At 42.0% G+C, this 27,182-nt stretch overlaps 2 protein-coding genes across 11 annotated transcripts in view; one reads left to right on the top strand and one right to left on the bottom strand.

Annotated features, from left to right (window-relative positions):
• PIGN (phosphatidylinositol glycan anchor biosynthesis class N) overlaps positions 1 to 21,036 on the bottom strand; it is a 102,699-nt gene extending 81,663 nt beyond the window's left edge. For 4 of the 5 annotated variants that reach the window (XR_013956209.1, XM_080610130.1, XM_080610132.1 and 1 more), the window contains exons 1-2: positions 20,870 to 20,976; positions 3,259 to 3,518 (exon numbers count right to left, since the gene is read on the bottom strand). Coding sequence is in view for 4 of the 5 variants with exons in the window: in XM_080610130.1 (XP_080466256.1) it covers positions 3,259 to 3,485 (227 nt within the window). In the remaining variant the exon portion in view is untranslated. Of the gene's footprint in view, positions 1 to 3,258; positions 3,519 to 20,869 lie in introns of all 5 variants that reach the window. The other variant, XM_080610131.1, reaches the window with a different exon arrangement.
• Positions 21,037 to 21,267: 231 nt separating this feature from the next.
• RELCH (RAB11 binding and LisH domain, coiled-coil and HEAT repeat containing) overlaps positions 21,268 to 27,182 on the top strand; it is a 73,695-nt gene continuing 67,780 nt past the window's right edge. For all 6 annotated transcript variants that reach the window (XR_013956205.1, XR_013956206.1, XR_013956207.1 and 3 more), the window contains exon 1: positions 21,268 to 21,779. Coding sequence is in view for 2 of the 6 variants with exons in the window: in XM_080610128.1 (XP_080466254.1) it covers positions 21,278 to 21,779 (502 nt within the window). In the remaining 4 variants the exon portion in view is untranslated. The remainder of the gene's footprint in view (positions 21,780 to 27,182) is intronic.

Genomic DNA, 27,182 nt, shown 5'->3' with positions numbered 1-27,182 from the left:
GTTAATGCTTAAGCCTTCTTGAAAGTACAATGAATTGCAGACAAAAAGAGTGACAGATAGACGTGATGCAGGAAATGCAAAAAAAAAACCAAACAAACAACAAAACCAACCAAAAGACCAGGCTAAAACAGATTTTCAGTACTGCCTGCTGTGCAGCAAAACAAACAGAACATTAACCTGCAAGTAGTTCTATATTATAACACCCCACAGAGAACATTTCTAGTGTCACCCATCAGCACTGCAAACAGATGAGTTTAGCCAGTGTTCTAATACATTTAGAATTAACATATTTTTTCTGCTGCTTTCTGCTATAGCTTACTTTCCCCCCTAAGTGATTGTTTCTGCCTGGTGCTTCTTGTCTTTGTTCTTTCCATTTACCTTGAAAGTGCCTAGTTCAATCTCCTCATTAAATATGCTCCATTATAATTAGTTCTTGTCACCATGTCTGCCTTTATCTGTGCTGAATACTGGAAGCCCGCATCAAAAGAATTTAAAACCCGTGTAAATCTAAGGTGCAAATCACTTGAGGAACACAGAGAAAATTTAAGTAAACCTTATATCTTTTGCAATTACACCAAAATGGAGAATACCTTCTCACCACATATCCAGAAATACATGACTTGTCTAGAGATTATGTACATACAAAAGTTATAATATATATGTTATATACGTATATCTGTATATATACAGATAAAAAGCAAAGAAAACAGAAGACAAAGCCCAAATATAAGAAAGCCTCAAATTACTTTTCTCTGCTGAAGATACTAACAGTTGGAGCCTGTCATAGAGCAAGTGGTGAGCATTACCATATGCTGTTTTCATGTCTCCACCTTCTGGAAGAACAGAAAGATTCACTGCCCACTGTCAGAGCAAGGGGAGAAAGAAAGAAAACAAAACACACTAGGATATACCTTATATAAATGTTTAGAAAAAAAGTAGCAGAATCTTCAGAACAAATTCTAAGCCGTTTTTAAGAGTCAAATTACTGGGAAATGGTATTTTTGTTTCTCATTATATATATATTGCAAAATTTGCTATTTTTATCAGATGTGTTTTAGACAAAGTGGATTCTAAGTTCAGGATTTGTACCTTTATTTTTAGCAGAGATATTATACAACAGTTAATTATAAGATCCATACACTCAGCTCTAAATAGATTTCTCACTAATGAAGTACAAATTACATCATAGCCTAAAATTTCAGGCTCCACTCTAAGCTGGCAGGATTCAGAGTTTGGTGGCTGGTTTTGGTTTAACTCTTCTTAAGATCTCATATTCTCAGGCATCCTTGAAAATTCATAGGATCTATTTCAAATAGCCTAAATATTACAGTGAAAAACGGGAATGGTGATAAAGCACTCTGACACATTATTCCTAGCTCTTACATCACCTAGGCTTTAAGACAAGTTGTGCTGAAAAAAAGTACTAATTTGAAAAAAGGATTTAAGTATTAAAATGGTTTCTAATTTATTCTTACTGAAGATGCAGATCAACATGTATCGCACTAGCATCAGTAGGAGATTTAAGACACAAACAAAACACGACCCTCCTCATACTTCATTGTCACAACAGGTAGGAAATTATTTAAATTAGAATTTGATTGCTATTGAGTTGGAAAGTAAACACTTATGTTTTCTTTTTGGGGGCTGTATCACAGGATCTGAAGTCAACAATAACACATACCAGGCAGAAAAAAAATATAACCAGGTATTGCCATTTACCAGTTCAAAATTAATTTAAGTATTTTGAATTATTTCAAATCCTTTCACCTAGAAGAATCATTAAAAAACAAAAAAAATTCCTTGACAGTATTAACGTTATCTACCCACAGTAACAACTAGTACTAAGTCTGAAACATGACAGGCAAGCCAAAAAACCCATCTTTCCCAAAATCACCACTACAGCAATTCAGACCACCTATGGTCCTTCACAGCTATCACAACACTGCTAAAAATAGACTTTTTCAAGAATATTTGTGGGAGAAAAGACTAGGTACTTGGCATACAGCAGCCTTGAATATGTCTCAAGTCTAACGGACAAGCTAATATATGGTTTAACTTTTTATTTCTAGAAAGGCATGATAATGCTGAATAGTTGAATCCAAAAAACTCAAACCACTTAATTGTAAAAATATCCATTATAACTCTTTCCTAGCCATTACCCTCCACTGCTTCTAGTGATGGGGCCATTACAGTATTCACACCTTGCTGATGCTGAAAAAGACCAACAGTTTCACTGCTAAGAGAAGAAACTGCTCTGGAGGAAGCATGCAATACACTGCTAAAAACCAAGGAAGACTCACACTGATGTGGCAGACATCTGCCAGTGGCAGACACCACTTTACAAAAGCACTAACAACAGGAGAAGCAGATACAAGTAATCCCATATAAACTGACAAGTGCTGTAACAACTGCTTCTCAGATTCCTGTAGCAAGACTGCAAACACTGAAACAGCTTCAGATGATTGATTATTTGGGTTTGCTCTGATATTCAAGCCAGACCAGTGCTATAACACTAGTTTTATCAATACTGTCTACCTTTTTCCCCCCTCAGTCTAAGAACTTGTTTGTCTTAAAATCATGTAATTATCTTGATATAAGGAAACAGGAAAAGTTGGTGAAAATCAGTTTTAAGCACTCAAGGATATGACTTCAATACTCATTTTAGCAGGATTAGTTTTTCTACAGTCTTAAACCAAATCATTCCATTAAGCAGACACACACTGGAGAGCACAAGGGAGGCAGCAGGGTCACACACGCAGGAAGGGTGGAACAAATAGGAAGCGGCAGCCTGCTGTTAGATCCATTCAAGCCATCTTTTCTAATCACTCCTTAAAAAGCTTCATCTGTAGCTTAAAAGACAAGCACGTTAATGAACTACTACTCCTAAAATGAACATCCAAGAAGCAGTTTAAATTAATGACTCTGTTAGCCTTCACAAGTGATACCATGCTGATGTGAATGAAGAAAGTTCACACTCCCCTCAGTTACTGGCTAGCGACAGTTTTCAGAGGACAATATTGACTCAATTTACTCTGTTCATGGTTTAGCAGCTTTAGTGACAACAAGGGACACCAACTCAAACTCATGCATTTCTGCAAGGTGTAACTCCACAAAGTTTATTACTTCAAAGGCAGAAGGAAGGTGGTACCCAAGCCATCAGCGAAGCTGCCATCATTCCTCTTGTTCCCTTCTCAATATCACAGAACTACTTCCAGAAGCAATATCTTCTGGATGAGCAGCATTTTCAGATGGACTTACCGCAGGTAAGGTGCTCGGGGTGTATTGTTGCTGTTCAATTCGTACAGCGAATCTGCCCGCAGACCATCAGCCACAAAGAGCACGAGACGTTTTGCTGGAGGTGGCAGCGGAGTCTGCTGAGGAGTCATACCATGAACCAGGGGAGAGCTGAAGTAGATGTCAAAAATGGAGACCAAGAACACACAATGCACAAGGAGACCAGCGAGTATGAAGACCGATATACCCATGGCAACAGCAGGATGGCAAAGCAAAGTCCAACACTGAGAGGGAGTGAGAAAAACAAAGTTAGGCAGGTGAGACTTAATCAGAATCAGTATTTATTTATTATAAAATGGGAGTACCACGACGACAGCCATTGCCCAGGACCCACAACCAATCTCTGCTTTCAACAAGCTTTTTCCCCAGAAGTTTTGGTTAAAAGTCACTACATGGCTAATTCAGACTTTCAGATAGTCATTATGTCTCAGCATCTATGGTATTTAGTGAGGTATCAGATGGCTTCAAAAGATTATTGAATCAAGCCAGTTTGGCCAAAATCCAGCAGTCTTTTGTTACCTGCACCAGTAAGAGTAGACTCGGGCAACACAATGCCTCCACGAACATACTACCCTTTACCAGCTGATTGCATGACACTGTTAAGGTCTGTTCAGGCAAACACAAGCCAAAGACAACTACAGAAAGCCATCGCATAGCAAACATCCACTCAAAGTTACTTTTTCTATGTTTACTACCAATTCTGGGCTCATTGTATTCTGCATAGAAATAGAAAACTTCTTTTAAAGGAAAAAAAATACTCTGCTGAGTGCAGAACATTATTCCTCTTCTAAAATATGTGACAAAAGCACAACAGCTGAAGGATTATGTTTCATGGATATATTCCCTTTTTGAATGTTTCTTCTGTCCTGTCATCCTCTGAAGTTAGGTTAGGGACAAAAATATACTCAATAACAGGTATACTGGAAATGTACATGTCTGCCATGTGCACTAGGGCATTCATATGATGCCTACTGAAAGCAATGCAAATGTGTACTGACTCAGGTAAGTGTGGGATCTGAGCCTGTATGAAACTTAGCTCTGGCAAAGTTCTATTAGTGCTGTCCAGGCTGCTTAGTTATTTAAATATTAACTAATTATCAACCTTAATAAAAATAACATCTCCACTCACCAATTTAGAAACAGATGTACCTAACAGCCTGGAAGTTTCAGATATTCCATTATGTATTCAGATATTCCATTCCATCATGTAAATACACACTGCTCTATAAAAGAAACTCTTTGTTTCAGGATCTAGTTGGTGCTTCTAAATGACAATATATACATTAATTACTTACAGAATTCTAGGAGCTGGACAGGCACAGACAGACACCACTTTTATCAAATAAAGAAAAAGGATTTCAGTACCACACAACCGTAACTCAAACTCTGCAAGATGTTGGGGTTTTTTTAAGATAAAAATTTTAAAGGGCCAGAAAAACCAAAGGAAAAATATTTTAAAGTTTATATATATATTATTACTTATTAATCCAAAAAAACCCCTCTCAAATCTGTATGCAACTTAACCATAACTTCCCATACCACCCATTTTCCCTACTGAAAGACAGACGCAACAACTCCAATCAGAAACACTAACATAATAATTCCTCATTTTAGAGATTTGGAGAGAAAACCACATAACAAGATTGAGATAACTAAATACAACGCTTCAAAGAGACTCGCAGTAGTCACGCTTAAGTGATCAAACGAAGATTTTTCATTAATCAGGAGCTTATATGCTTCTACATCTACAAGTGAGATTCCAAGAGAGACTGGGCATATTTGTAAATATCAATTTGTTTACTTTTTTAAGTATTCAGGGTTCCAGAGTGAATTTAAATACATGAAACCATAGACACAGAAAACCATTAAATTCAACGCTGGACCTCATTTTATTCAGCAGTTTTATTTTCCATAGGGCTTTCTCTTTTCATGTAGTTGTGTTTGGTAAGAGAATCCAAACTCTTTATGCCTGATGAGACTAAATGCTCTACTAAATGAAGCAGTTACCTCAATCAGATAGATACTTGCTGCTGCATACTCCCAGTGCTACAATTCTATAACTTAACATATTCTCAACTCTTCTAATTAAATTATTAGTAACCTAATCCATTTTCAGCACTAGCTATTTCTCTTTGCTTTAACTCTTCCCAGGTCTGAGCCCTTGTTTGCAGCAAAAAGAGTGCAATCAACACAATTCAAATTTAATGCTGTCTTAGACTGTAGTGATCTACAGAATTCATGAAAAAAAAATACCTTTAAAAAGAATTTTAAAAACCCCAACAAAACAATAGGCTGAAATGGCCCTTTCCTATATAAAAAACAGTTTGCATTTTGAGAAATAGCTTGTCTAAGTGATCCATTGCTGTGCAAAAACAGGTATTGGCTCATACTGGTTCATTTCGTGGCTGAATTGCTACCAAATGATACTTCACACAGTTCTTCTCTTTGGGGAAAAAAAAAAAAAAAAAAAAAAAAAGCCAGCAAGATAAGAAGTCAAAGAAATAAAAAAGAGCATCAGAGATACCACTCAGAAGTTCCCTTCAGTTTACATCTACACTGGTAAGAAAAAGGATAGTGCTTTATCTCTCTTTCTAGAAGAGAGGCACCCAAGCAACAATCTAAGGCCAACAGAGTTGACAAGGCCAGACCACCAGCATTTCACTATCAATATTTAAATGTAAACTTTTGGATTTCAATGTGTTAGATATATGTCCTGCAAATCAAAGGACAACCCTCTTCCCTAATCAGGAATACTAAAGTCACATTTGCAAGTATTTAAGCTTCTTAAATCTAGGATGGGCTACTACCTTTCATTCTGCTGTGGAACAAGATAATTTCATCCATGCATTTCTAGCTACTTGCCATGAAGAGTCATTAGTTCAGTGGATGCCAAAGCAACAGAGAAAAATATCTCTTATTGGAACAGCCAGCCATCCCCTGGAAAGCTACTATTAAAAGCTGATTTACTATGGATCACTGAACCACAAAAGGTTCACATCAAGGAAAAAAGCGAAGGTAAAAGACAGATGAACCTCTGGAATTTGTGAATGGACCTCCATAGAAAAGGATGATTAATGCCACACATTTGTGACACCATTACATCATTAATGTTTGTGCTGTGTAATTGCAGCTACAAGTGTTTGTTGCATGAAATAATGAATTTGTCTCACTTCAAGTATAAATTAGATACTTGCGGTCATCTCCCCTCCTTTGCACTCTTGTATGAGAGACCATCAATATGGAGAGGAAAAGTCAAATATTTATCTTGAAAGTATCCTTTGCCTTACAAGATCTGGACATAACCTTCATGAGCCAGAAAAAAGGAGATTTGGGGAAAATGAGATTTGTGGAAAAATCTCAGCATAAATCTCTTGGGACACCTGAGGTTTTTTTCTGCTTATGATAAGCTCTAGCATTATGCCTCCCCCCCACCCCCATTTCCAAGAAGGGTGGTATCATCAGTTTATCTGTGTTCTCAGAGATTCAATGAAACTCCAAGGAAGGATGTTGCTTAGCAGTCAACACAACCTCCACACAACCAGTACAGGAACAGCTGGAACTAGTTGATGGCACCTCTAAATTTGAAAATGCACAGATCTTCACCCATCTGAGTCCTCTGCCATATAAAGATCTCTTTCCCTCCTGTTTTCTTCACCCTTTGTGCTTTTGCATCATGATTTGACAGGGTCATTAAAAACCAAGTCTCAACCTGCAGGTCTAGTGTGCGAACCACAGGTTGATCAGGATTTCATAGATGTTCTGACAGGCCTATCGGCATCAGGAGGAGCTGCAAATGGAAGCATCAATATCAAACTCCTTCATGCCCAGCTGCTTTCTGGCATACTTTTCTGGCTGGGAAAAAGAGAGCACAGCTAACTCAGCCAAAACCAGGACACCCAGTAAAATCTGAGTGCTCAGACCTACAGTGCCAACTCTCATGCCTTCTAGGCACAGAGAAAGCACAGCTAGCACTGTGTGTGCATCTGCCTAGCAGGCAACACACTTATCTATACACTATTTCTCTGTACCTCACATGAGATACAGCAATGAAATCCAGTTTCTATAGGATATCACGCAAAGGAAGAGTCCCTTAGTTTTCTGTTCCTTCCATTATAGAGGTCACCACGAGCAAATTTCTCTGTCTAGCCTACAGTTTGATTGTTAAAGGCAGAAACATCACAAAGCATGCTAAAAGAAAGAAATAAGAAGGCAAAAAGTGGATTAAGCACTAGATTATAAGAAAAAGCAAAAGCCACAGCCTGTGAAGAGAAGAAAAATAGAAATATATTAAACATATACTTTGGAGGATAAGGAGCCAGGTCTAAATATTTATTACTAGTGCAAAAATGTCTGCCTTCAGGTGCCTGGCCATCCAAAATGTGGGTAAACAAATTGTCACTTGAAAATACATCTTACACCTTTCTGTCAAGGAATCTTAAGCCAAGGATATCTCAACATTTTTGTGTCCTCTGATACTTTCCCAAACAATCCTTTTGCAAGTGACTTAGTGCACTACATCCCACAGTCCTTATTTTCAAAGCAAAACACAAGCTTTGCCCAAATCCTGACTGCATTATTCTACTTAATTCTGTTAAGCCACTGCCTGTCAAACCAAGAAGCTTCTAGTCTTCTAGATAATAGAGGAGCATGTTGCAACCTATCTGCCACATGCCAATTCTTACTGTTCATCCAAACATATAATTTGTTACAATGCAGTTCAGACAGCCAATTCACCTCCTCTACAGACTCTGCCCAGCTAGTAAACTACGTATCAGACTCAGATTTATTCTTTTCTTTCTATACTTTTTTGCTGCTGTTCCAACCTCTTAAACTACACACAGAGAGAATAATGATACTGTCCAACCTCCAAGATGTCAAAATGTAAACTATCCCAATAAGGTATTTTTTGTTCACACAATTTGGAGCGAACAACACAAAGCTGGTGTGGATTTTTCAAGCCCCTGTTCAGATCCTTAACAGGAGAGTATTAAAGATTCACCAAGTTACTCACTGCCTCTTGAATGTGAGATGTCCATAGGAACAGCGCAAGTAGAAAATCAGCACTGACCTGGCTACACTGGGGCTTTCAGCAGACTTCAAAGCTTCTCACTTTTTTGGATGTTGGACTAAGTAGAGAACAGAGTGAGCAGATAGAGGGGAGCAATCCTTTGTAGAGACAAGAAGGCAGAAGCAGTTGATCCTTCCCTGAAAGTCTAGGAGATTAAAGAAAGAAAAGCAGCAAGTACCTCCTGACCACAAATAGTTATTTTTCCAGAATAAAGCGATTTACACACATTAGAGAAGGGAATTTTGGATGGGTTTTTTGTTTGGGTGGGGTTTTTTTGGTGGGGATATTGTTTTGGGTTTTGGTGGTGGTGATATTGTTTTGGGTTTTGGTGGTGGTGTGCTTTTGTTGGTTGGTTTCCTTGGTTGTTTGGTTTGGGTTTTTGTTTTGGTTTGCTTCTGTTTGTTTCTTTTCCCCCAGAATCCTCAGAAAGCTCAGCTTCCCGCTGGTGGCAGATGGAATGAAAAGACCCTCTCTTTCTTTGTACTCACACCTATCAAAACAATATGAAAAATCCGGATATTAGCTGTGAATGCCTCACCAACAGTCATGTCAGTGCAAGGACTGAAATATCCAGAATGCGACAGCAGCAGGGGAACAAGACATCAGCAGTGAGCCACCTAAGCCCAAACATCAGAGGCAAGAAGCAGGCAGTTTATTCCACATGAGCTTTTCCCTCTTTTCAAGTTGATCCATAACTTGCTGACAAGACCCTTTTTTTCCTTCCTTTTTTTGACTCATGCTACAGAAGCTACATCCACAGCCCCAAGCTGGGTCAGGTTCCTCAGTGCTTAACAGGAAAGCTGACATAATTAAGTGCAGCTCTAATTTTCCCAAAGTAATCTACATCTAAGCTATATTCCCTCTGAAGTTATAATCTCTCAGCATTATTTATAAGTCAAAGAAAACCATACTTGTACTGCAATACAATATAGTTCTTTGTGAGAAATGTAACGTTTCCCTTTTATATTTTTCTTTCTTCAAATATGCAATAAAACATGCACAAAATACTACATGGAATATGCCCCATTGGCAGGAATATTTTTTTAAGGATAATAAAATGTCAAGAAACGGAGCTCAAGATACATTAGTCATTTCTTTTAGAGGGACCATGCCTCACTAATACTGCCAAGTCTGTTGATTAAGATGAATAAAAACCATTGGAAACGCATTTTCAATAAGCATCAATGGCCTTAGCAAGTATCTTTTACAGAAAAAGAAATAGGCACAAATGTTTGCTATGCTTCTGGCTGACTGATACATTTTTCAATTAAACAGTGTTGTGTATTCTGTAATTTAAACTGTCAAAGTGGTGACTGTACAATTTGTCCATACATAAAAAAAAAAATACGCTTTTGCTTAGGGTTGGAGAGCAAAGTCAAAGTTGTGTGGTCTAACTGACAATATTTTGCATGCCATGGCAGTTACACATCATCTAAGATGCTGTAGCAGTCCCTACCCTATTCTTTTACTAACTGAGATTTTAAAGGAGTTATATTAGTCAGGAAATGCTATCAAGTCATTCCTGCTATAACAGCACATACACCTATTGACTGCACAAATTATACAGTAGACTTAGCAGCCAGACTCAGAGTAATTCTCTCATATCTTTACACAGTACCTAAACACAGGAAACCCCAAATCCTCATTTTGACTTCATTGTGTAACCATACTATGAAGAAAAGTGGGATTACAATGAAGTTGCTTTTCCTCCTTTCCAAAACTTAATTTTTTTTCTATATTGAGGCATAACATGCTCTGCCAGACAATGAAACTGCAACTACAGTACTTCCACTTGCTCTGGCACTGAAGTGGCTTCTGTAATTCAAACCATCTGTTTAAAATTATTTTATGTTCAACATCTTCACTGAGCATTTTAGAGATTTTAATAACAAATGACATCTGTTTTAAATTTTAAATGTGGTTCAAAAAAGCACATCCAAACCTGAGGCAAAAACCTCAAAGAATATTTAATTTTCTTTTTAACATTACTTGATAATCAAAATTACTCTGCCTGCCTTGCCAAAACCTTTCAAGGAGAAATTTGACTATGGCCTGCAAGGCACCAATAAAACATCAAGTGTTCTAATACTTGAATGTACTGCAAATCACTTAGCCCAATGTCAACCTACACAATTTTCTCTGAATTATTCTGTAAACATGGAAAATTGTACCCACAAGTCTCCCAGGCACAAAAACATACTTAAAACCGATACTGACAACAGGACATCATTGATAAAGTGTACATGGGTACTTCTGTAAGAAATGATGACTGCTTTGAGGCATGAAAGATTAAAAAGAGCATCACTCTTTGGTACCACTTCAGCCACTTCAGGATTAAAAACCCCAAAGAATAGAAAAACAGCTTTACATCTGCTCGGTATGCACGCAGCTACAAATTCAGAACTCGGAAAAAGCAAAACCAAACAACAACAAACCCTCAGTGGTTTTGCTGTGAATCATCTATTTCACTGGACAACAGCATTTGATGGAGGTAGTGTGGTGGAGGGGTGGAGGGCTATATCTATTTTCAAGAGGTATTTGCAAATCTTCTTGGGTTTTTCTTGACTTCTGGGTATCTCAGCAATACTCTTATCAGTAAGTCTTCTTCAAGCAGCACTGTTTTACAGCTTAACGTCATATTTTCAACTTAAGACAGACTGTTTAATTCTTTCTGTGCTGCCAAGAGCACAAAAAGGCTTGCATTACTCAGATTTCTCCATTATTGCAAAAAAATAGGATTTTTTTTTTTATCATTGTTTTTTCTTGGAGATCTTGTAGACAGATTTTTAATACGACAAGCTTTGAGATGTACTTTTGGCAAATGAAGGTCAGCCTGAGAGTGTCTGAAAGAACCCAGCCCACCAATCACCACAGCTGTTAGGGTCAAGGGACAAGTGTCACTTAAGAGAAACACAAGCACAGGAAGACACCTTGCTACAGCAATCTTGCTGTCTCACTGCAGCCCTCCATGGCAAATCAAGGCTGAAGGAAAGCCTCCTGAGATATTTTTAAAGCGACTTGCAAAACTAAAAACAAAAGCAATAAAGTATATGCACCAATACAAGCAGTACAGTTCTTCCCCTTAGCAATAAAAGGGACAAGGATCAAACTCTTCAAAGTCATACAACAAATATTAACATAGAGCACATAGGGAAAATGTTGGAAAAAGAAAAATTCTCAGGTGCACTGAGCTTGGCAAAAGCAGCTTGCAAACACATTCTGTATGCACACAAAGAAAACACCCCTTGACAATAAAATAAAATAAACAGTGCTTAAAGTATGTTCCACAGAAGCTAGTGGGACTAAGGAAGACTTTAAAGAGCTGACAGAAGTCGCTTGTCTTTATTAAAGTCACATTTTCTTATCAATATCAACCATTACAAATAAACAAGAATTACCTCAAATAGTAACAAGCCACACCTGTTGAATGTTGCACACAAGCCTGTGAATGTTAATTTGCCAATACAAAAAGGAAAAACAAGGACTACAAGACAACCTTCCAAGCATACAGTAGAACTCTCAATGAAAGGAATACGGAAGTCAAATACTCAACTTGTAGGTTCCCTCGCTTTCCAAGTTTCTTTAAAAAAACCACAACAAAAAAACAAAACAAAACCTTTAGAACTTTTGAATTCAGAAGTCCTACTTAATTATCCTAGCCAGTTGAATATAATGTATTACTGAATGCTATTCAACTGACTAGCGTAATTGGTATTTTATTTATCTTTCCCCACCAAACTTCAGTTCACAGCAAAGCTGACACAGATTGAGGTAAGTTAAGTTTCCCACTGAGAACAGAAACTCATTTAAAGCCTGAGGAAAGCAATCCAAATCAGAGACACACTGTAAAACACAATTCATTGATAAGCACAGCTCTGAAGAGCAACCTGAGAGCACAGTGATGCCCAGTGCCCACTTGGGACAGGGACATGTAGCCCCCATCTGCAGCAGGCAGGTGCTTTATGGGTCCCACACCCCTACCAGCCCCCACAAAGCCAATGGTGCTCAATGGTACAGCCAAGTATTCAGGACCAGAACAGACCCAAGTCCCTAAGTAACCCCATTCTGAAAACACATTGTCAGAAATCACTGCTTCATCATAAAGAAATAAGCACAAAGGGAGGGGAGGGGGAGAGTATGGGGTATGTTTTCAATTCCTTCAATCACCTCATGAAACAAACTATTCCATAGAAATTGCAATAGACAAGTTGTGAAGTGCAGAAAAAGATAAAGAGGCTGGTTTACACCACCTTCAAGAAAGCACTCAAGTTCTCAAGTAGTAATGTAAGTATATACAGTATCTGCCCAAGGATACTTCGAGGTCTAGTAAGAAATCCATATGCAAAGGAGTTACCTCCTCTTCAACTAGTGGCCATAGTTACAACATACTCACACAGAAAGCATATTCCTAAGTGTGCATAATGCTGTGCCCAAAACTTTCCATTACCCACTCAAACTATCAGTTACTGCAGCCTGAAATACTTAGCTTAGAACAAAGTTCTTTTTGCTCCTCAGCAATCTCCACTGCCATAGTAAGCAACATTCATTCAACAATTCAATTCATTCAACATTCAATATATCATTCATGATATACCAACTTGTAAACACCCTCTGTTGAAACCCTGTGAACTTATTTTTGTTTTTAAAAGAAAGCCAGGCCACTTTTCATTTCTGGAAGACACCCTTATTTTTTGGCTGCTGACCTTTTCAATGTCAAGCCTTAATTGTCTAGGCCTCCACGAAACTTCAACAAAAGACACCTTAAATTCAAGCAAAACAGCTTTTCATTTGAAGTTCGGTATCTTTAGACCTTGGAACTCAAGAATGACTTTACAATTACGGTTTTCATACTTCAGCACACCATTTCCCTTCCCCATCCATATGGTCCTTCACCATGGCATAGCATACCATCTTGGAGCTAACTTATACAACTGCTTTCAGTGCAGCCAACATTTCAAGGCAACATACACCATCTTCCAGACTACGGTGAGCGAAGCCCAAGCAATTGAAGTGTTTGTGGTGTCTTAAAAGGTCCTATCTTTTGTTCCCCAATTATGTCTCCTCGCTCAACTGTAACAGTTGAGTGAGTTTTCCCCATCTATTCATTCTCACAAAAACATAATACACACATCACGAAGCTTGAACAAGTTCTCTGTAACACTCCTTAGGCTCTGTGTTTGCTTACTGTATTTTTGATGGAAGGCTTCCAAAAATCCACTGTTCACAGTAATGTTTCAAAACAACAGTTTTAGAGATAGAAAAACAAACTCAAACTTTGATCCAAAGGAATTTAGGGGGTTTTGTTTTGTTTAATTCTGGTCCTTATCAGACATCATGGGAGATAATATTTTTGGTGACGCTTACAATATTTCCAAGAGCCCCTTCATATTCCTGTACTACTTTGACTTCAAACCCCAATTTAACAAGCACTTTTCTAAAGTCAGTTTCTCCGAGTAAAGCTACAACTGCACTTGACACACAGGTAACTATTAGCCTGCGATATAAGCTATCCTCCTTAAAAAAACATACCCTTAAAACTGGAAGGGACAGATACAGTTTCAGAGAAATGGCAGAAGTCTTTAAGCACAAACCACCACCATTATGAGTCTCAACATTTGCACTATTCTGCTCCTGCAGAATATAAAAATATTTTTGAGGTTAAAGTGTTGACAAAGCACTAAAATTCAATTTTTTTAATGTATTAAAATAAAGATTGTTAACTTCTGAAAAGTTTATTCTGAAAGGAGGTAAAAGTCTTAAACATATATAAGACAAAGATTCAGGCAGCTCCATGTCAGAAGAAAATGTAAGAGTTGGTGGAACTCCTAGATCTGCACTATTTTAAAGTAAGAATCAGATTGCCTCAGATTTTCCTCATTCTGTTCCCTGCGTCTTGATTGGGATTCCAATCAGATGGAAAAAGCCTATCCTGCCTCACTCACTAGAACACATGAATTTATACATTTCAAGCGTCCAGAACAGAAAACCTCAATATGGACCTAATGGAATTATTTTAAAAATAAAGTTAACCTTGCCTGCAGCAACTGAAACACAAAACTCCTTATAGCTTGACTTAAACTGTGCAGTCACTATGAGAGCAACTGACACTGCACCAGAGCAGCACAGGAAGCAAGCACCCTTTACACACACCACAGCCCCAAACAGCATAGAAAGAACCCAAAACTGGTCATATATTTAAGATCATTGAACTTCAAAGCATCAGCTCAAGATTTAGCACCCCTACCAAAATCAACACAGTAAAAGCAAAGACTTAAATTTCTCTACTTATTTTCCATCTCAAGTACTTCGAATTTTACATTATTTTACGGGAGGGATGGGGAAAAAGGTTGGTCCTTACTGTAGCAGCACACGGGAGTCGGCAGAAATGAGACTCCTAAGAGAAAGGTACAATGTAGCGTCCGAGCTACATTTAACAACTCCTAGACACATGCAAACACGGCCGATCGCCACTAGAGGCTGCTACAGGACATCAGTTTTTCCCTCCATTTCAAGGAGGAGGCACACCACCACCCACATATCAACTAGTATCAAGTTGATAATTAACATGCTTTAACTCTGCAGAAAGGAGAAGAAAAAGCATAAGATTTCTTTAAGGGTTCCTATTTCTACCGGAGCACCATCACTGAAATGTTTTTCTTATTTTTATTGTGGTCCGAGTCAAATTTTAAAGCATTTTCAATACACCACCATTTTACTCCATGCAACAACCAGTTCACACTCCACTACTTGCTCTCTTTTTGCATAGTATCGACAACGTAAAACAGTAACGTAGCAAAAAAAGTCAAAGTTTATTACAGCACAGTGGAAAATTTATTACACTGCTTACAAAAATTCAAGCAAATTAAAAACACAAAGGAAGTGCCAGCCATAGAATCATAGAATGGTTTGGGTTAGAAAAGATCTTAAGATCATCAAGTTCCAACCCCCCTGCCATGGGCAGTGATGCCTAACACTAAACCATGTTGCCTAAGGCTATGTCCAACCTGGCCTTAAATACTGCCAGCAACAGAGCATTTACCATTTTGAGCAACCTGTTCCAGTGCCTCACCACCCTCACAGTAAAGAACTTCTTCCTTATATCTAACCTGAACTTCCCCTGTTTAAGTTTGAACCCATTGGCCTATCACTACAGTCCCTCAGAAAGAGTCCCTCTCCAGCATCCTTGTAGGCCCCCTTCAGATACTGGAAGGCTGCTGTGAGGTCTCCACGCAGCCTTCTTTTCTCCAGGCTGAGTAGTCTTTTGTAGAAAATTCACATGATACCACTACAAGAGTTTGCTGTCACAGCACCGACTAGCCCTTCTAGATCTAGAAATATTAGCAAGGCCCAGTAAATTTTAAAGGTTGTACTTATAATCTTGATTAAACAGTTTTAATTACTTGCAAGTCAGTTCTAAAGACTGAAACATCTCAGTATCAACACAAATTCTTATAATTATTTTATTCCTACAATTCTGACCCCAACTTTGCTTTCACTAAAGCAAGTACTTCCTAGTGAATCAGCTTTACACAAACACAAATCTGGCAAGTATAGTGGTAACGGGACATGATTTTCAAAAACAGACAAGACATCAGAGCTGACCCCATTCTGTATCATTTTTAGTGAGCTGAACTTCCACTCAGGAGCAAACACCAGCTGTTGATACACTCTGGCTGCTTCTTGCCAGGTTATACTTTCACATCATCTTTTTAGGAGCTTCAACATCAGCCTCTCACAGTATCACAGTATCACAGTATGTTAGAGATTGGAAGGGACCTCAAAAGATCATCTAGTCCAATCCCCCTGCCAGAGCAGGAACACCTAGATAAGGTTACACAGGAATGTGTCCAGGCGGGTTTTGAATGTCTCCAGAGAAGGAGACTCCACAACCTCCCTGGGCAGCCTGTTCCAGTGTTCTGTCACCCTCACTGAGAAGAAGTTTCTTCTCAAGTTTAAGTGGAACCTCTTGTGTTCCAGTTTATACCCATTACCCCTTGTCTTATCATTGTTAGCCATTGAGAAGAGCCTGGCTCCATCCTCATGACACTCCCCCTTTATATATTTATATACACTAATAAGGTCCCCCCGCAGTCTCCTCTTCTCCAAACTATAGAGACCCAGCTCCCTCAGCCTTTCCTCATAAGGGAGATGCTCCACTCCCTTAATCATCTTTGTCGCCCTGCGCTGGACTCTCTCCAGCAGGTCCCTGTCCTTCTTGAACTGAGGGGCCCAGAACTGGACACAATATTCCAGATGCGGTCTCACCAGGGCAGAGTAGAGGGGAAGGAGGACCTCTCTCGACCTACTGACCACCCCCCTTCTAATACACCCCAGGATGCCATTGGCCTTCTTGGCCACAAGGGCACAGTGTTGGCTCATGGTCATCCTGCCATCCACTAGGACCCCCAGGTCCCTCTCCCCTACACTGCTCTCTAACAGGTCGTTCCCCAACCTATACTGGAACCTGGGGTTGTTCCTGCCCAGATGCAGGACTCTGCACTTTCCCTTGTTATATTTCATCAAGTTTCTCCCTGCCCAACTCTCCAGCCTGTCCAGGTCCCGCTGGATGGCAGCACAGCCTTCTGGTGTGTCAGCCACTCCTCCCAGCTTAGTGTCATCAGCAAACTTGCTGACAGTACACTCAATTCCCTCATCTAAATCATTGATGAATATATTAAATAATACTGGTCCCAGTACTGACCCTTGAGGCACTCCACTAGATACAGGCCTCCAACTGGACTCCGCCCCATAGACTACAACTCTCTGGCTTCTGTCCTTCAGCCAGTTTGCAGTCCACCTCACTACCTGATCATCCAGGCCACACTTCCTCAATTTAGCTATGAGGATGCTGTGGGAGACTGTGTCAAATGCTTTGCTGAAGTCAAGGTAGACCACATCCACCGCTCTGCCATCATCCATCCACAATGTTATTTCCTCATAAAAGGCTAGGAGGTTGGTCAAGCATGACTTCCCCTTGGTAAAGCCATGTTGACTGCCCCTCATAACCCTCTTATCCTTGACATGCCTTAAGATGGCATCAAGGATAAGGTGCTCCATCACTTTCCCAGGGATGGAGGTGAGGCTGACCGGTCTATAGTTACCCGGGTCCTCCTTCTTGCCCTTTTTGAAGACTGGAGTGACATTTGCTTTCCTCCAGTCCTCAGGCACCTCTCCCGTTTCCCAAGACTTGGTAAAGATGATGGAGAGTGGTCTAGCAATGACTTCCGCCAGTTCCCTCAGCACCCGCGGGTGCATCCCATCTGGACCCATGGATTTATGGATGTCCAGATTGCTCAACTGGTCCCTAAATTCCTCATGGACTAAGGCAAACTGCTCCAGTGACCTGACTTCATCTGAGGTCTCAGGAGTACAGTGCTCTTCAGGACTGCCTCCGGCAGAGTAGACTGAGACAAAGGCGGCATTCAATAACTCTGCCATCTCAGTATCTTCTGTCACCAGGGCACCCATCCCATTCACCAGTGGGCCAACCTTGCCTCTGGTGTTAGTTTTATCAGCTATGTATTTGAAAAAGCTCTTTCTGTTGTCCTTGACCCCTCTGGCCAGATTTAATTCTAAGGAGGCCTTAGCCATCCTAGCTGCCTTCCTACATCCTCTAGCAGCAGCCTTATATTCCTCCCGAGTGGCCAGCCCCTCCTTCCATGACCTATAAACTCTGCTCTTCCACTTGAGCATACCCAGCAGTTCCTTATTCAGCCACGCAGGTCTCCTGGCCCTCTTCCTTGACTTCCTACATGTCGGGATGCTCAGCTCTTGAGCTTGGAATAAGCAATCCTTGAATGCCAACCAACTATCTTGGGCCCCTTTACCTTCAAGCAGCCTTGCCCATGGGATTTCCCCTAGCAATTGCTTGAAAAGGCCAAAGTTTGCCCTGCTAAAGTCCAAGGTTGCAATTCTACTTGCTATTGTACTGGTCCTACCACACAAGATCCTGAATTCCACCATCTCGTGGTCGCTGCAACCAAGGCAGCCCTCAACCTTTACTGCTTCGACCAGACCCTCCTTGTTAGTGAGGATGAGATCCAGCAGTGCTCCTCTCCTGGTTGGCTGATCCACCATTTGGATGAGGAAGTTATCATCCATACACTGGAGGAACTTCCTGGACTGTGGCTGGGTTGCTGAGTAGTCCTTTCAGCAAACATCAGGGAAGTTAAAATCCCCCACGACGACCACGTCCTGTGACTGTGAGGCCGCTCTCAGCTGCCTGTAGAAGGCCTCGTCAACTTCCTCACCCTGATCTGGTGGCCTGTAACAGACACCCACAACAGTATCGCCCCTGCCAGCCTGCCCCTTAATTCTCACCCACAGACTCTCAACTCGCTCGTCCCCTGTCCCTGGACAGAGCTCAGTACATTGCAGCTGCTCTCGCACATAAAGAGCAACCCCACCACCCCGCCTGGCTGGCCTGTCTTTCCTGAAAAGGACATAGCCCTCCATGAGTATATTCCAGTCATGCGAGCTGTCCCACCACGTCTCTGTAATTGCCACCAGATCATAATCTCCTGACTTAACACAGGTCTCCAACTCCTCCTGCTTATTTCCCATGCTGCACGCATTGGTGTACAGGCATTTCAAGGAGGGAGCTGAGCTCACCAATTTCACCCTAGGATTATAGGAGGCCTCCCAGTCTTCATCAATCCTAGAGTGCTGCCCCACTGGGGCAAGCCCAGTTACAACCCCATCCCCCTTCGAATCTAGTTTAAAGCTCTCCAAATGAGCCCTGCTAATTCATGCCCCAGCATCCTTTTGCCTCTGTGAGTTAAACCTTTCCCACGTGCCATCATCCGGACTGGAGCCTTATAAAACCAGCTGTTATCAAAGAACCCAAAGCCCTGCCAAAAGCACCAGTCTCGTAGCCAATCATTTACAGACTGAATTTTCCCATTCAGTCCCACATCATCACCGGAAGATGGAAGAAGTGAGGAGAAGATCACTTGAGCCCCAGATTCTTTCACCATCCGCCCCAAGGCCCTGTAGTCTTTCTTCATCCCCCTCAGACTGCGGGAAGCAGCTTCCCCCCCACCTGTCTGGAAGACCAGCAGCGGGTAGTAGTCTGTCAGGTGCACCAGGCTGGGGAGCGCCCTGGTGATATCCCTGATCCGGGCTCCAGGCAGACTACACACTTCCCTATGATGAGGGTCAACTCTGCATATCGGGCCCTCTGTTCCTCTCAGAAGGGAATCGCCTACAACAATGACTTTTCTTTCTTTCTTGTCAGAGGCAGTCTTGAGGTGCGAAGTCGACCGCCTTTTCCTATGTGACCTTGTAGTCTGGCCTTGCACCACATCCTCACTTACCTCTCCATCAAGATCCAGGGCCTCAAACCTATTACGGAGGGGCACCTGGGGAAGCAGGGCAGGAAGGGAGGAAGGTTGCCCACGGTTCCGAACTGGAACTCGCTTCCAGCCCTCATCGTCTTTTTGGTCCCTTACCTCTGCGCGACAGCTACAGGGCAGGGGCTGTCTCGGGTCATCCCCCTCTGTCTGAGAGGACAGGGGGTCCATCCCCTTGTGGGGGGTATCTCCCTGGAACCGTTCCTGCTGGCACGCCAGGGAGTTACTCCACCAGTCGATCTCCCTTTCACAGTCCCTGATGGTCCTCAGCGTCTCGACCTCCTCCTTAAGTTCTGCCACCAATCTAAGCAGATCTTCTACCTGCTCACACCTCACACAGGTGGAATGCTGGCCTCCCTCCCTCGGCAGCAGCAGGCTCTGGCACTCCCTGCAGCCAGAGACCTGAACAGCCACGGTTTGGGGCAGGGTCTCTGTCTGAGTTGCTACAGTCTCCTTACTGCAAGCTCTCCTTCTGGAAGCGACCATATTGGTCAGCAATCTGGGACACCAGCAACAGGGTTCACAACACAACCTGCTTGTTCCTCCCTGCGCCTGGTGGGCAGCGGTCGCTGCCCTTTCAGAGGCTCTTTCAAGGCAAGGGGCAGGGGTGCGGTCGCCGTTACCGCGGGAACGCCCCCTGCCACGTCAGCCGCTCTCTCGCAAGGGCTGCTGGGGCTTCGGGGATCGGGAGATGTCGGGAATCGCGATGTCTCTGCGCTGTCCCCTCTGATTTTCCTAATCTCTTCTGACCCTCGTGGTCTCTGCAGCGTGCCGGCTCCGGCTCTAGCTGGGCTAGCTCCGATCAGCTGACTGACTCAATATACTGACTCAGAATATACTGACTCAATAGGACTGACTCAGATACACAAGTTATCACCAGACGTGCTTAGACTGCCCCTCCCCCCGATTTCAGGCCTATCACGTACACCGGAGCCCTACATCGGCCCAGCAAACACAACCTCGGAGATACGCGGGGAGACCGGCGGGTCCTACGGGCCCGGGTCCTGAAATCCTCCGCCCCAGCAACACCCAGAGCGGCCAGAACCCTCCAGGAGCCGGGAAGCGCAGGCCAGAACCCGTCCCACAACCAGGACGCCGCACCCACCACCCTCAAGCCCCCGAAGGAAGCACCCAGTGCGCACACGCCAACACTCACTCATCTCCTTCGCAGCGAACACCGACCGCTTCCGCCTACCTGCCCGCTCCCGCGCCCCCGCACAGACCCCTCCCTCCGGCCCCGCCCTCCTCCGCGCCCCGGCTCTCCCGGCGGAGGGGGCGGGCGGGAGGCCGGCAGGAGAGGGGTTCTGGGTTCCTGAGCGCTGCTCGCGGTTGGTACGAGAAGCTCTCGCGAGAGTTGTGATCCGGAAGCGGCAGAGGGGCTGGTGGGAGGTGGCTGAGGCGGTGGGAGCCGTCATTGTCGCCGCCGTTGGCGGCAGCGTCCGTAACAGTGAAGGGGGCTGGCAGCGGCCCCGGCCTTCCTAGAAGTGGCTGCGGCGGTGGCGGCTCCGCTCAGGCTTTGCCGGGTTAGCGCCTTGGCAGTGTTCGCGCCGTGTTGGGCTGTAAGATGGCGGCGGCGGGCGGGGGCAGCAGCGTGAACCCCTTCCTCAGCGACTCCGAGGAGGACGAGCCCGAGGAGTCCAGGCCCGGCGGCGGCAGCAGTAGCAGCAACGAGCCCGGAGGGCCAGTGTACCCGCAGCAGCAGCAGGAGGCGGTGGTGGCCGCGGAGAGCCCCGATGAGCTGCCGGGTTTGCGTGCTGCGGCACCGGGCGATGCTGGCGGCGGGGCGGGGGCGGGCGGCGGGACCGGCGCGGGGGAGCCGGCGCGGGTGCCGATGGACGCGATAGCGGCGCAGCTTCTGCGGGACCAGTTCTTGCTGACGGCGCTGGAGCTGCACACGGAGCTGCTGGAGAGCGGCCGGGAGCTGCCCCGACTCCGCGATTTCTTCTCCAACCCGGGGAACTTCGAGCGGCAGAGTGGCACGCCGCCCGCCGGAGGGGCCCTGAGCGGGCTGGGCGGCAGCGTACTCGGGGGAGCAGGCGGCAGGGAGCCCGGGACCGGGCAGCTCAGTAAGTGACCCTGGCTCGGGGAGGGAAGGGTGCGGCGGGTTGTACGGGAGAGGAATCGGGGCTGATTGGGGATAGTTCATGGCGCGGCGCTTTGACAGTGCGTGTCTCCAGGGAAGCTGGGCGGCCTGGGAGGGCGGTTTGTATCGCTTCGTGTTTTCTGCAGCCCGCGTGTGTGAAACTAGGGGAGGCCGCAGGACTCATCTGGGGGCTGAGGAGATGGGGTGTCAGGAACGGTGTTACTTTGGTCCTTCTCACGGACTTGATCGAGCTTCAGTGTTTCCATGAAGGTCATGCGTGTGACAAACGCGGAAGAAATGTGAGAGATGGGAGATTTTAGCCTGGATTTTTAGTAGTCTCGTGGTGTAGACTTAATTTTTGGCTGCCTCGGGGTTTTTTGTGCCGTCTTTAGTGACTACTGTCAAGAGGTAAACTCTGTGTGGCTAGTAGAAAGTGGGGGTTTAAGCCATGGCTGCCTTTTGTCAAAAATTTGGTGTCAGGAACCAGCATGTTATTTCTGCTGATGCATTGGAATGGCAAAGTCATGCAACGATAGATCTGAGTTTCACAGGTCATGCACAATTAATACAGTGTTTCCTATAATTAATGCTGGCGTGTTTACCAAGTGTCTACAGTTGTTGAGTAACCATTGTAGGATCTGGAGTTGGGGAGCAGTAAATATATGGAGTTACCATATCTTTAATGAGAAAAAGCAGTGCAGGTATTTGGACAATCATCACATAGCTGGCCTTGCAAATTCTTGAGTTTTAGTAGTAGAGCAGATGGCCTAGAAAAGACTCAATTGTGTTTTATCAATGTTACTGTCAAGAAACATAGAATTCTAATAAAGAAGTGGCTTGTGGAAGTGGTTTTGAGAGAGAGAAGATGCCCAGACACCAGACTTATGAGGACTTAATGAACTCACAGAAAAGTATTGAAGTGAAAGGAGTTGTGGTTAGCAGTTTAAAGACTTGTTTATGTGTATGTGCGTTCTAAGACACCTAAATTTTGAAAATAGTCCATAGCATTTTGTAAGTAGTCCCATAGAATCATAGAATGGTTAGAGGTGGCAATGACCTTAAGATCATTTAGTTCCAACCCCTCTGCCATAAGCAGGGACACCTCACACTAGACCATGTTGTCCTAGGCGCTGTCCAACCTGGTCTTGAATGCTGCCAGGGATGGAGCATTTGCCATTTCTTTAGGCAACCTGTTCCAGTGCCTCACCACCTTCATGGTAAAGAATTTCCTCCTTATATCTAACCATACTTTTGTTTTTTTAAAAAAACATTTCTAATGTTGCAAAGACATGCAGTTAGACTTAAAATTTAGAAATAACTGATAGTATCTAGATGGCTGGGATAATGGACATCTAAACTTTAAATTTGTTATTGTTTTTCAATACTTAAAATGGTATGGAATTTTTTTTGTGATGGGTTGTTTGTATTTTGGTTATTGTGTTTATGAGTACTTAGGATTTCGTACTTGGCTTTGTCCAAGAGCTTCAGTGTAGTGGTCTTCATACTAAGATTGGTGAATGTTGGAAAAAACTTGTGCTTTAAGGCTTCAAACCAATATAAATTTTTGTATTATTAGAAGCAGCTTCCTTGGGGATTCCAGTCAATTCAACTGCTTGATTAAGCTTTCTGTTTTTCTTTGTTGACATTTTGTTTCCAGTTATTGATAATATGCATATTCCAGTAGAGTTAGAAAAACACCAGCCTGTGTAACTATGGGGTAATACATTCAAAAAAATGATCTCTTACAATCCTAGAACAATGTAAACTTATCTGAGGACATCTTAATGGTTATATTGTGTTGACCTGCTGAATGATAAGATGGGGATGGGACATAACTATTAAAAAAGGGAGGGCAAGGTTGGGAGATTAAAATATATTTTGGAGCAGTTTAATAATACTGAGGTGTGCTGAAATGAATATGCTAGAGCTTAAGTTAAAGGTTAAATGTCAATGTTGTGAATTCTGGTATCTACAGGTTAGAGTATGCTTTTCTAAGGATTTTTTTTTTTTTTTTTTTGTCTCAACAATGATTCAAAGGGCAGTTTATATTGGGTAACATTGAAAGGTCACAGATCCAGAGCAATGGAAAAAAATGTATTTTTGTATAGCTCAAGTAGATTTTTGTACTTACTGCCTTCAGACTTTCTTGCACTCTGGAGTCTAACATTGAGCTAGCAATTGTGACAGTGCTGTTCAGTCTGATTGTGGTTAGTGTCAGCAGGAGCTGATAGCCTTATGCCTCTGAATTTATACCAATTTCCAATGTTAAAAAATGGAAGACACCTTGGGCTGAAAATTGTATGGTCTTTGCAGGAGTTCTTTTCACTTTCTTGTTAAACATCTGGTATTACTGTATTTACATACATACATACATTAGAGGACTAAGCCACAGGTCAAATCCGTTAGTAAAAAAGTTTAGTTTTTTGTGGGGAGATCCTGTCTGTTGTGCTTATATTTGTGGATCCTCACATGGAGAGTTGCAGAGAGTGTATTTGAGAGTAGTGCAGATACCTTCTTTTGCTGTAGCATGCCAAAAGGTATTTGAAAATAAACCAATAGCTTTCCTCATAGAAACTGTTGATGCAGAAAGTAGCAGAGTTTGGCAGGATTGTCATTTCAAGGTCACTTGGATTTAATGCTTTAGTAAAGAAAAATTCTTAATATGATCAGATAAAAAAGTTCTTTATTTCTGTTGATACCTAAAGTCAGAACGTCTTCAGCACTAGCTCTGTACTTGCTCCTCCATGCACCCAAATTAGATGAATTTCTGTGGGTTTACACTGAGGTTTTTGATAATTTGAGTGGATGGAGAAAAAGTATGACTGGCAATTCTTCTTGAATGTGAAGTATGTTTGGAATGCTGCCTGAGGATTTCCACTGAGCAATGGAAAGCTTTCGTACTGTGCGTTCCTGTACAGAATAGGAGAATTTTGGTGCAAGTGTTGATTGGCACTTCTCAGAATCCTTTTAGGCAAGCTGAACTATGAGTGCAGGCTAGATTTTTTTGTCTTCCTCCCTCCCTCACCCCATCTTTCTGTTCATATACTGCTATAAAGAGATTTTGATGAAGTATCATAGGATTTAAACAACTAGCATCATGTGGTAAGCTAGTGACTTAAAAGCTGTTTTGTCTTTGAACCATGCTTCAGAGCGCTTAGTTGCAAAAGCAGAGATAGTCAGATGACTTGGATTTCCTAGGTTTTTTGCAAAACACCCTTCCATTTTCCAGCAGCAATAATGTCACAGCTGCAAACAGATTAAGATATATTGTAATGAAAAATATGGAAATGTGTATTGTGTCTTGCAATTTTGCTCTTCTAATTTGAAGCAAATTCAGTCTGTGAAGGAGTCAGTACTGTTCTTTTAGATGCATAGTACTTCTGTATAGTTATGTTATAGTCATGTATAATCCATGTCCTGTATCTCTGCTAGATCTTTCCAAACTTCTATGACAGCTTCTTCCATTGGTTTCAATAGCAGTAGCTCCATATCTGCTAGACCATTTTGATAACCACTTTTCTAATGCTACCTCTGTGAGTGGTGTGGTGGAAGTTCCTTCTTCATACAGTATTCCAGATATTTTGCAAGGCTTTAGTTAGCACCCACATATTAAATTTGTATACAATACAGACTGAGATACTTGAAATTTAGAAATAAAACTGTCACCTGTCTCATCCCTATTCCCGATCCAGGAATGTTCTCCCATATATACAGGTGACAGTAATTCAAGCTTGAGCCTTGTGGGTGAAGAAACTTTTTATATATATATATATATATATATATTCGTGTGATTTCTATGGTGCCCTTTGGTTGCTATGCTTGGCAAATGCCCTTTCCTGAAGGGATTCAGGGACGCTGTTAGAACTAGCTTTAGTCTTAAAATCTGTCCTTTATTTTGTCTTCATGACTAAAGCTCAACATTCTCAACATTTAAAATGGCTTTATGAAAATCATAAAGAAGGGATTTAAACATTTATTACATTGATTTTTTTTATTATTATTTATTTATTTTTATTTTTTTTTCATGAGACGATTTGATTCTAGTTATTTCCAAAATAAAGCTGTTTATGACTTTCTGGGATTTGATTTGAGTTGTACTAAGCTGATTTGTGAGTACAAAAATACAAACTATTGCTGCTTCTTCGTAGTAAACTCCTGGCTTTTTTAAACGTGTTGGAAGTATCTCTTTAGTTTTGCTTGTAGCCTTTGAAATTCAGATGGGTAGTACTAGAAAAAGACACATGGAAAAAGCATATTGATGATGCTTTGTAAGAAAGGAGTGTCTTGGTAACAGTTCTTAATCTATGTGCAGGCCCTTGTCATGATCAGTGTTAAATCAAATTTTTGTTTTATATGAATATACAGTAGAACAGGGCTACCTCAAAACAGTTCATTTTATCTCAGCTTAAATGGCAGTCTAAATAAGATAGGAAGTTGGGAAGAAGACAAATAACTTCTGTTGTTCTAACTACTATTTTCTTTTGTTGGTTAGGTGTTTTGTTGTGTTTAGCTCTAATCTTTTGTTTGTCACTTTATGAAAGTAAGCAAAAATACGTTGTCTTGTTCGCTACCTCTCCAGATGCTGAGGTGGAATGACAGCTTGTGGGTGAGAAGTGGTTTTACTATCTGATTTGGGAAAGGTGCTTCTTGTGGTAAGGGCAGGATGGAAAGCTGCAGATAAATAAGTAATCAAAGCTGCTGGTATTGGCGGATAGGAAAAATGGAATGTTGTCTCTTTAAAAGTAGTAAAGAAAACAGTTGAATCAGAGGTTTGTATGTAATGCTGAAGGAAAGTGGAGCAGGGTTCCCTGCAGACCTGCCAGAAAACAGTGATGCTTGGGTGAAATGTGAGAAGTTTGGTAGTGCCCTGATGTTGGCTTCACTGATAGAAAAACCGGGTAAACTTTCTCCAGTTGTAAGTGCTTTAAAGACCCCTTCATTTTACCAGTGCTCATGTTTCTGAAACTTTTTCACTTCATAGCTTAAGAGCTTCTTGGTTTAAGACTTCTGCAGCTGTTGGAGTTGTCAAATGAGTGAAACCAGGTCTGCTAGAAAGCTGTTTCTAATGGATTAGTGGATAGTTGAAGTTGCAGCTGATATCTGCACTGGGGTGTTTTGGGATGTAATGGTAGATAGTTCAGAAGACACGTTAGTCCCTATAAGGGTATAACTACACAGAGGATTATCACTGAGTAGCAAGTGTACCATGTGACCACATTATATTTTACCTTGTAGTAATTTATTTGTGTGTTCTTGTTCTCTTAGGATGTTTATAGATATGTTATGGGAATTTAGCTGCTGTAGTCCTGACTTTCTGTTCTGTCCCTGTGCCAAAGACACTGCCACTTTCTTCTGCAGGGGAAGGCAGAAGTGAACCTCTATATAT

This window comes from Psittacula echo, assembly GCF_963264785.1.
Source record: "Psittacula echo genome assembly, chromosome: 2".
NCBI lineage: Eukaryota > Metazoa > Chordata > Aves > Psittaciformes > Psittacidae > Psittacula > Psittacula echo.
Note: the sequence above shows the minus strand (reverse complement) of the source record. Positions and strands in the feature narration are given on the sequence as shown.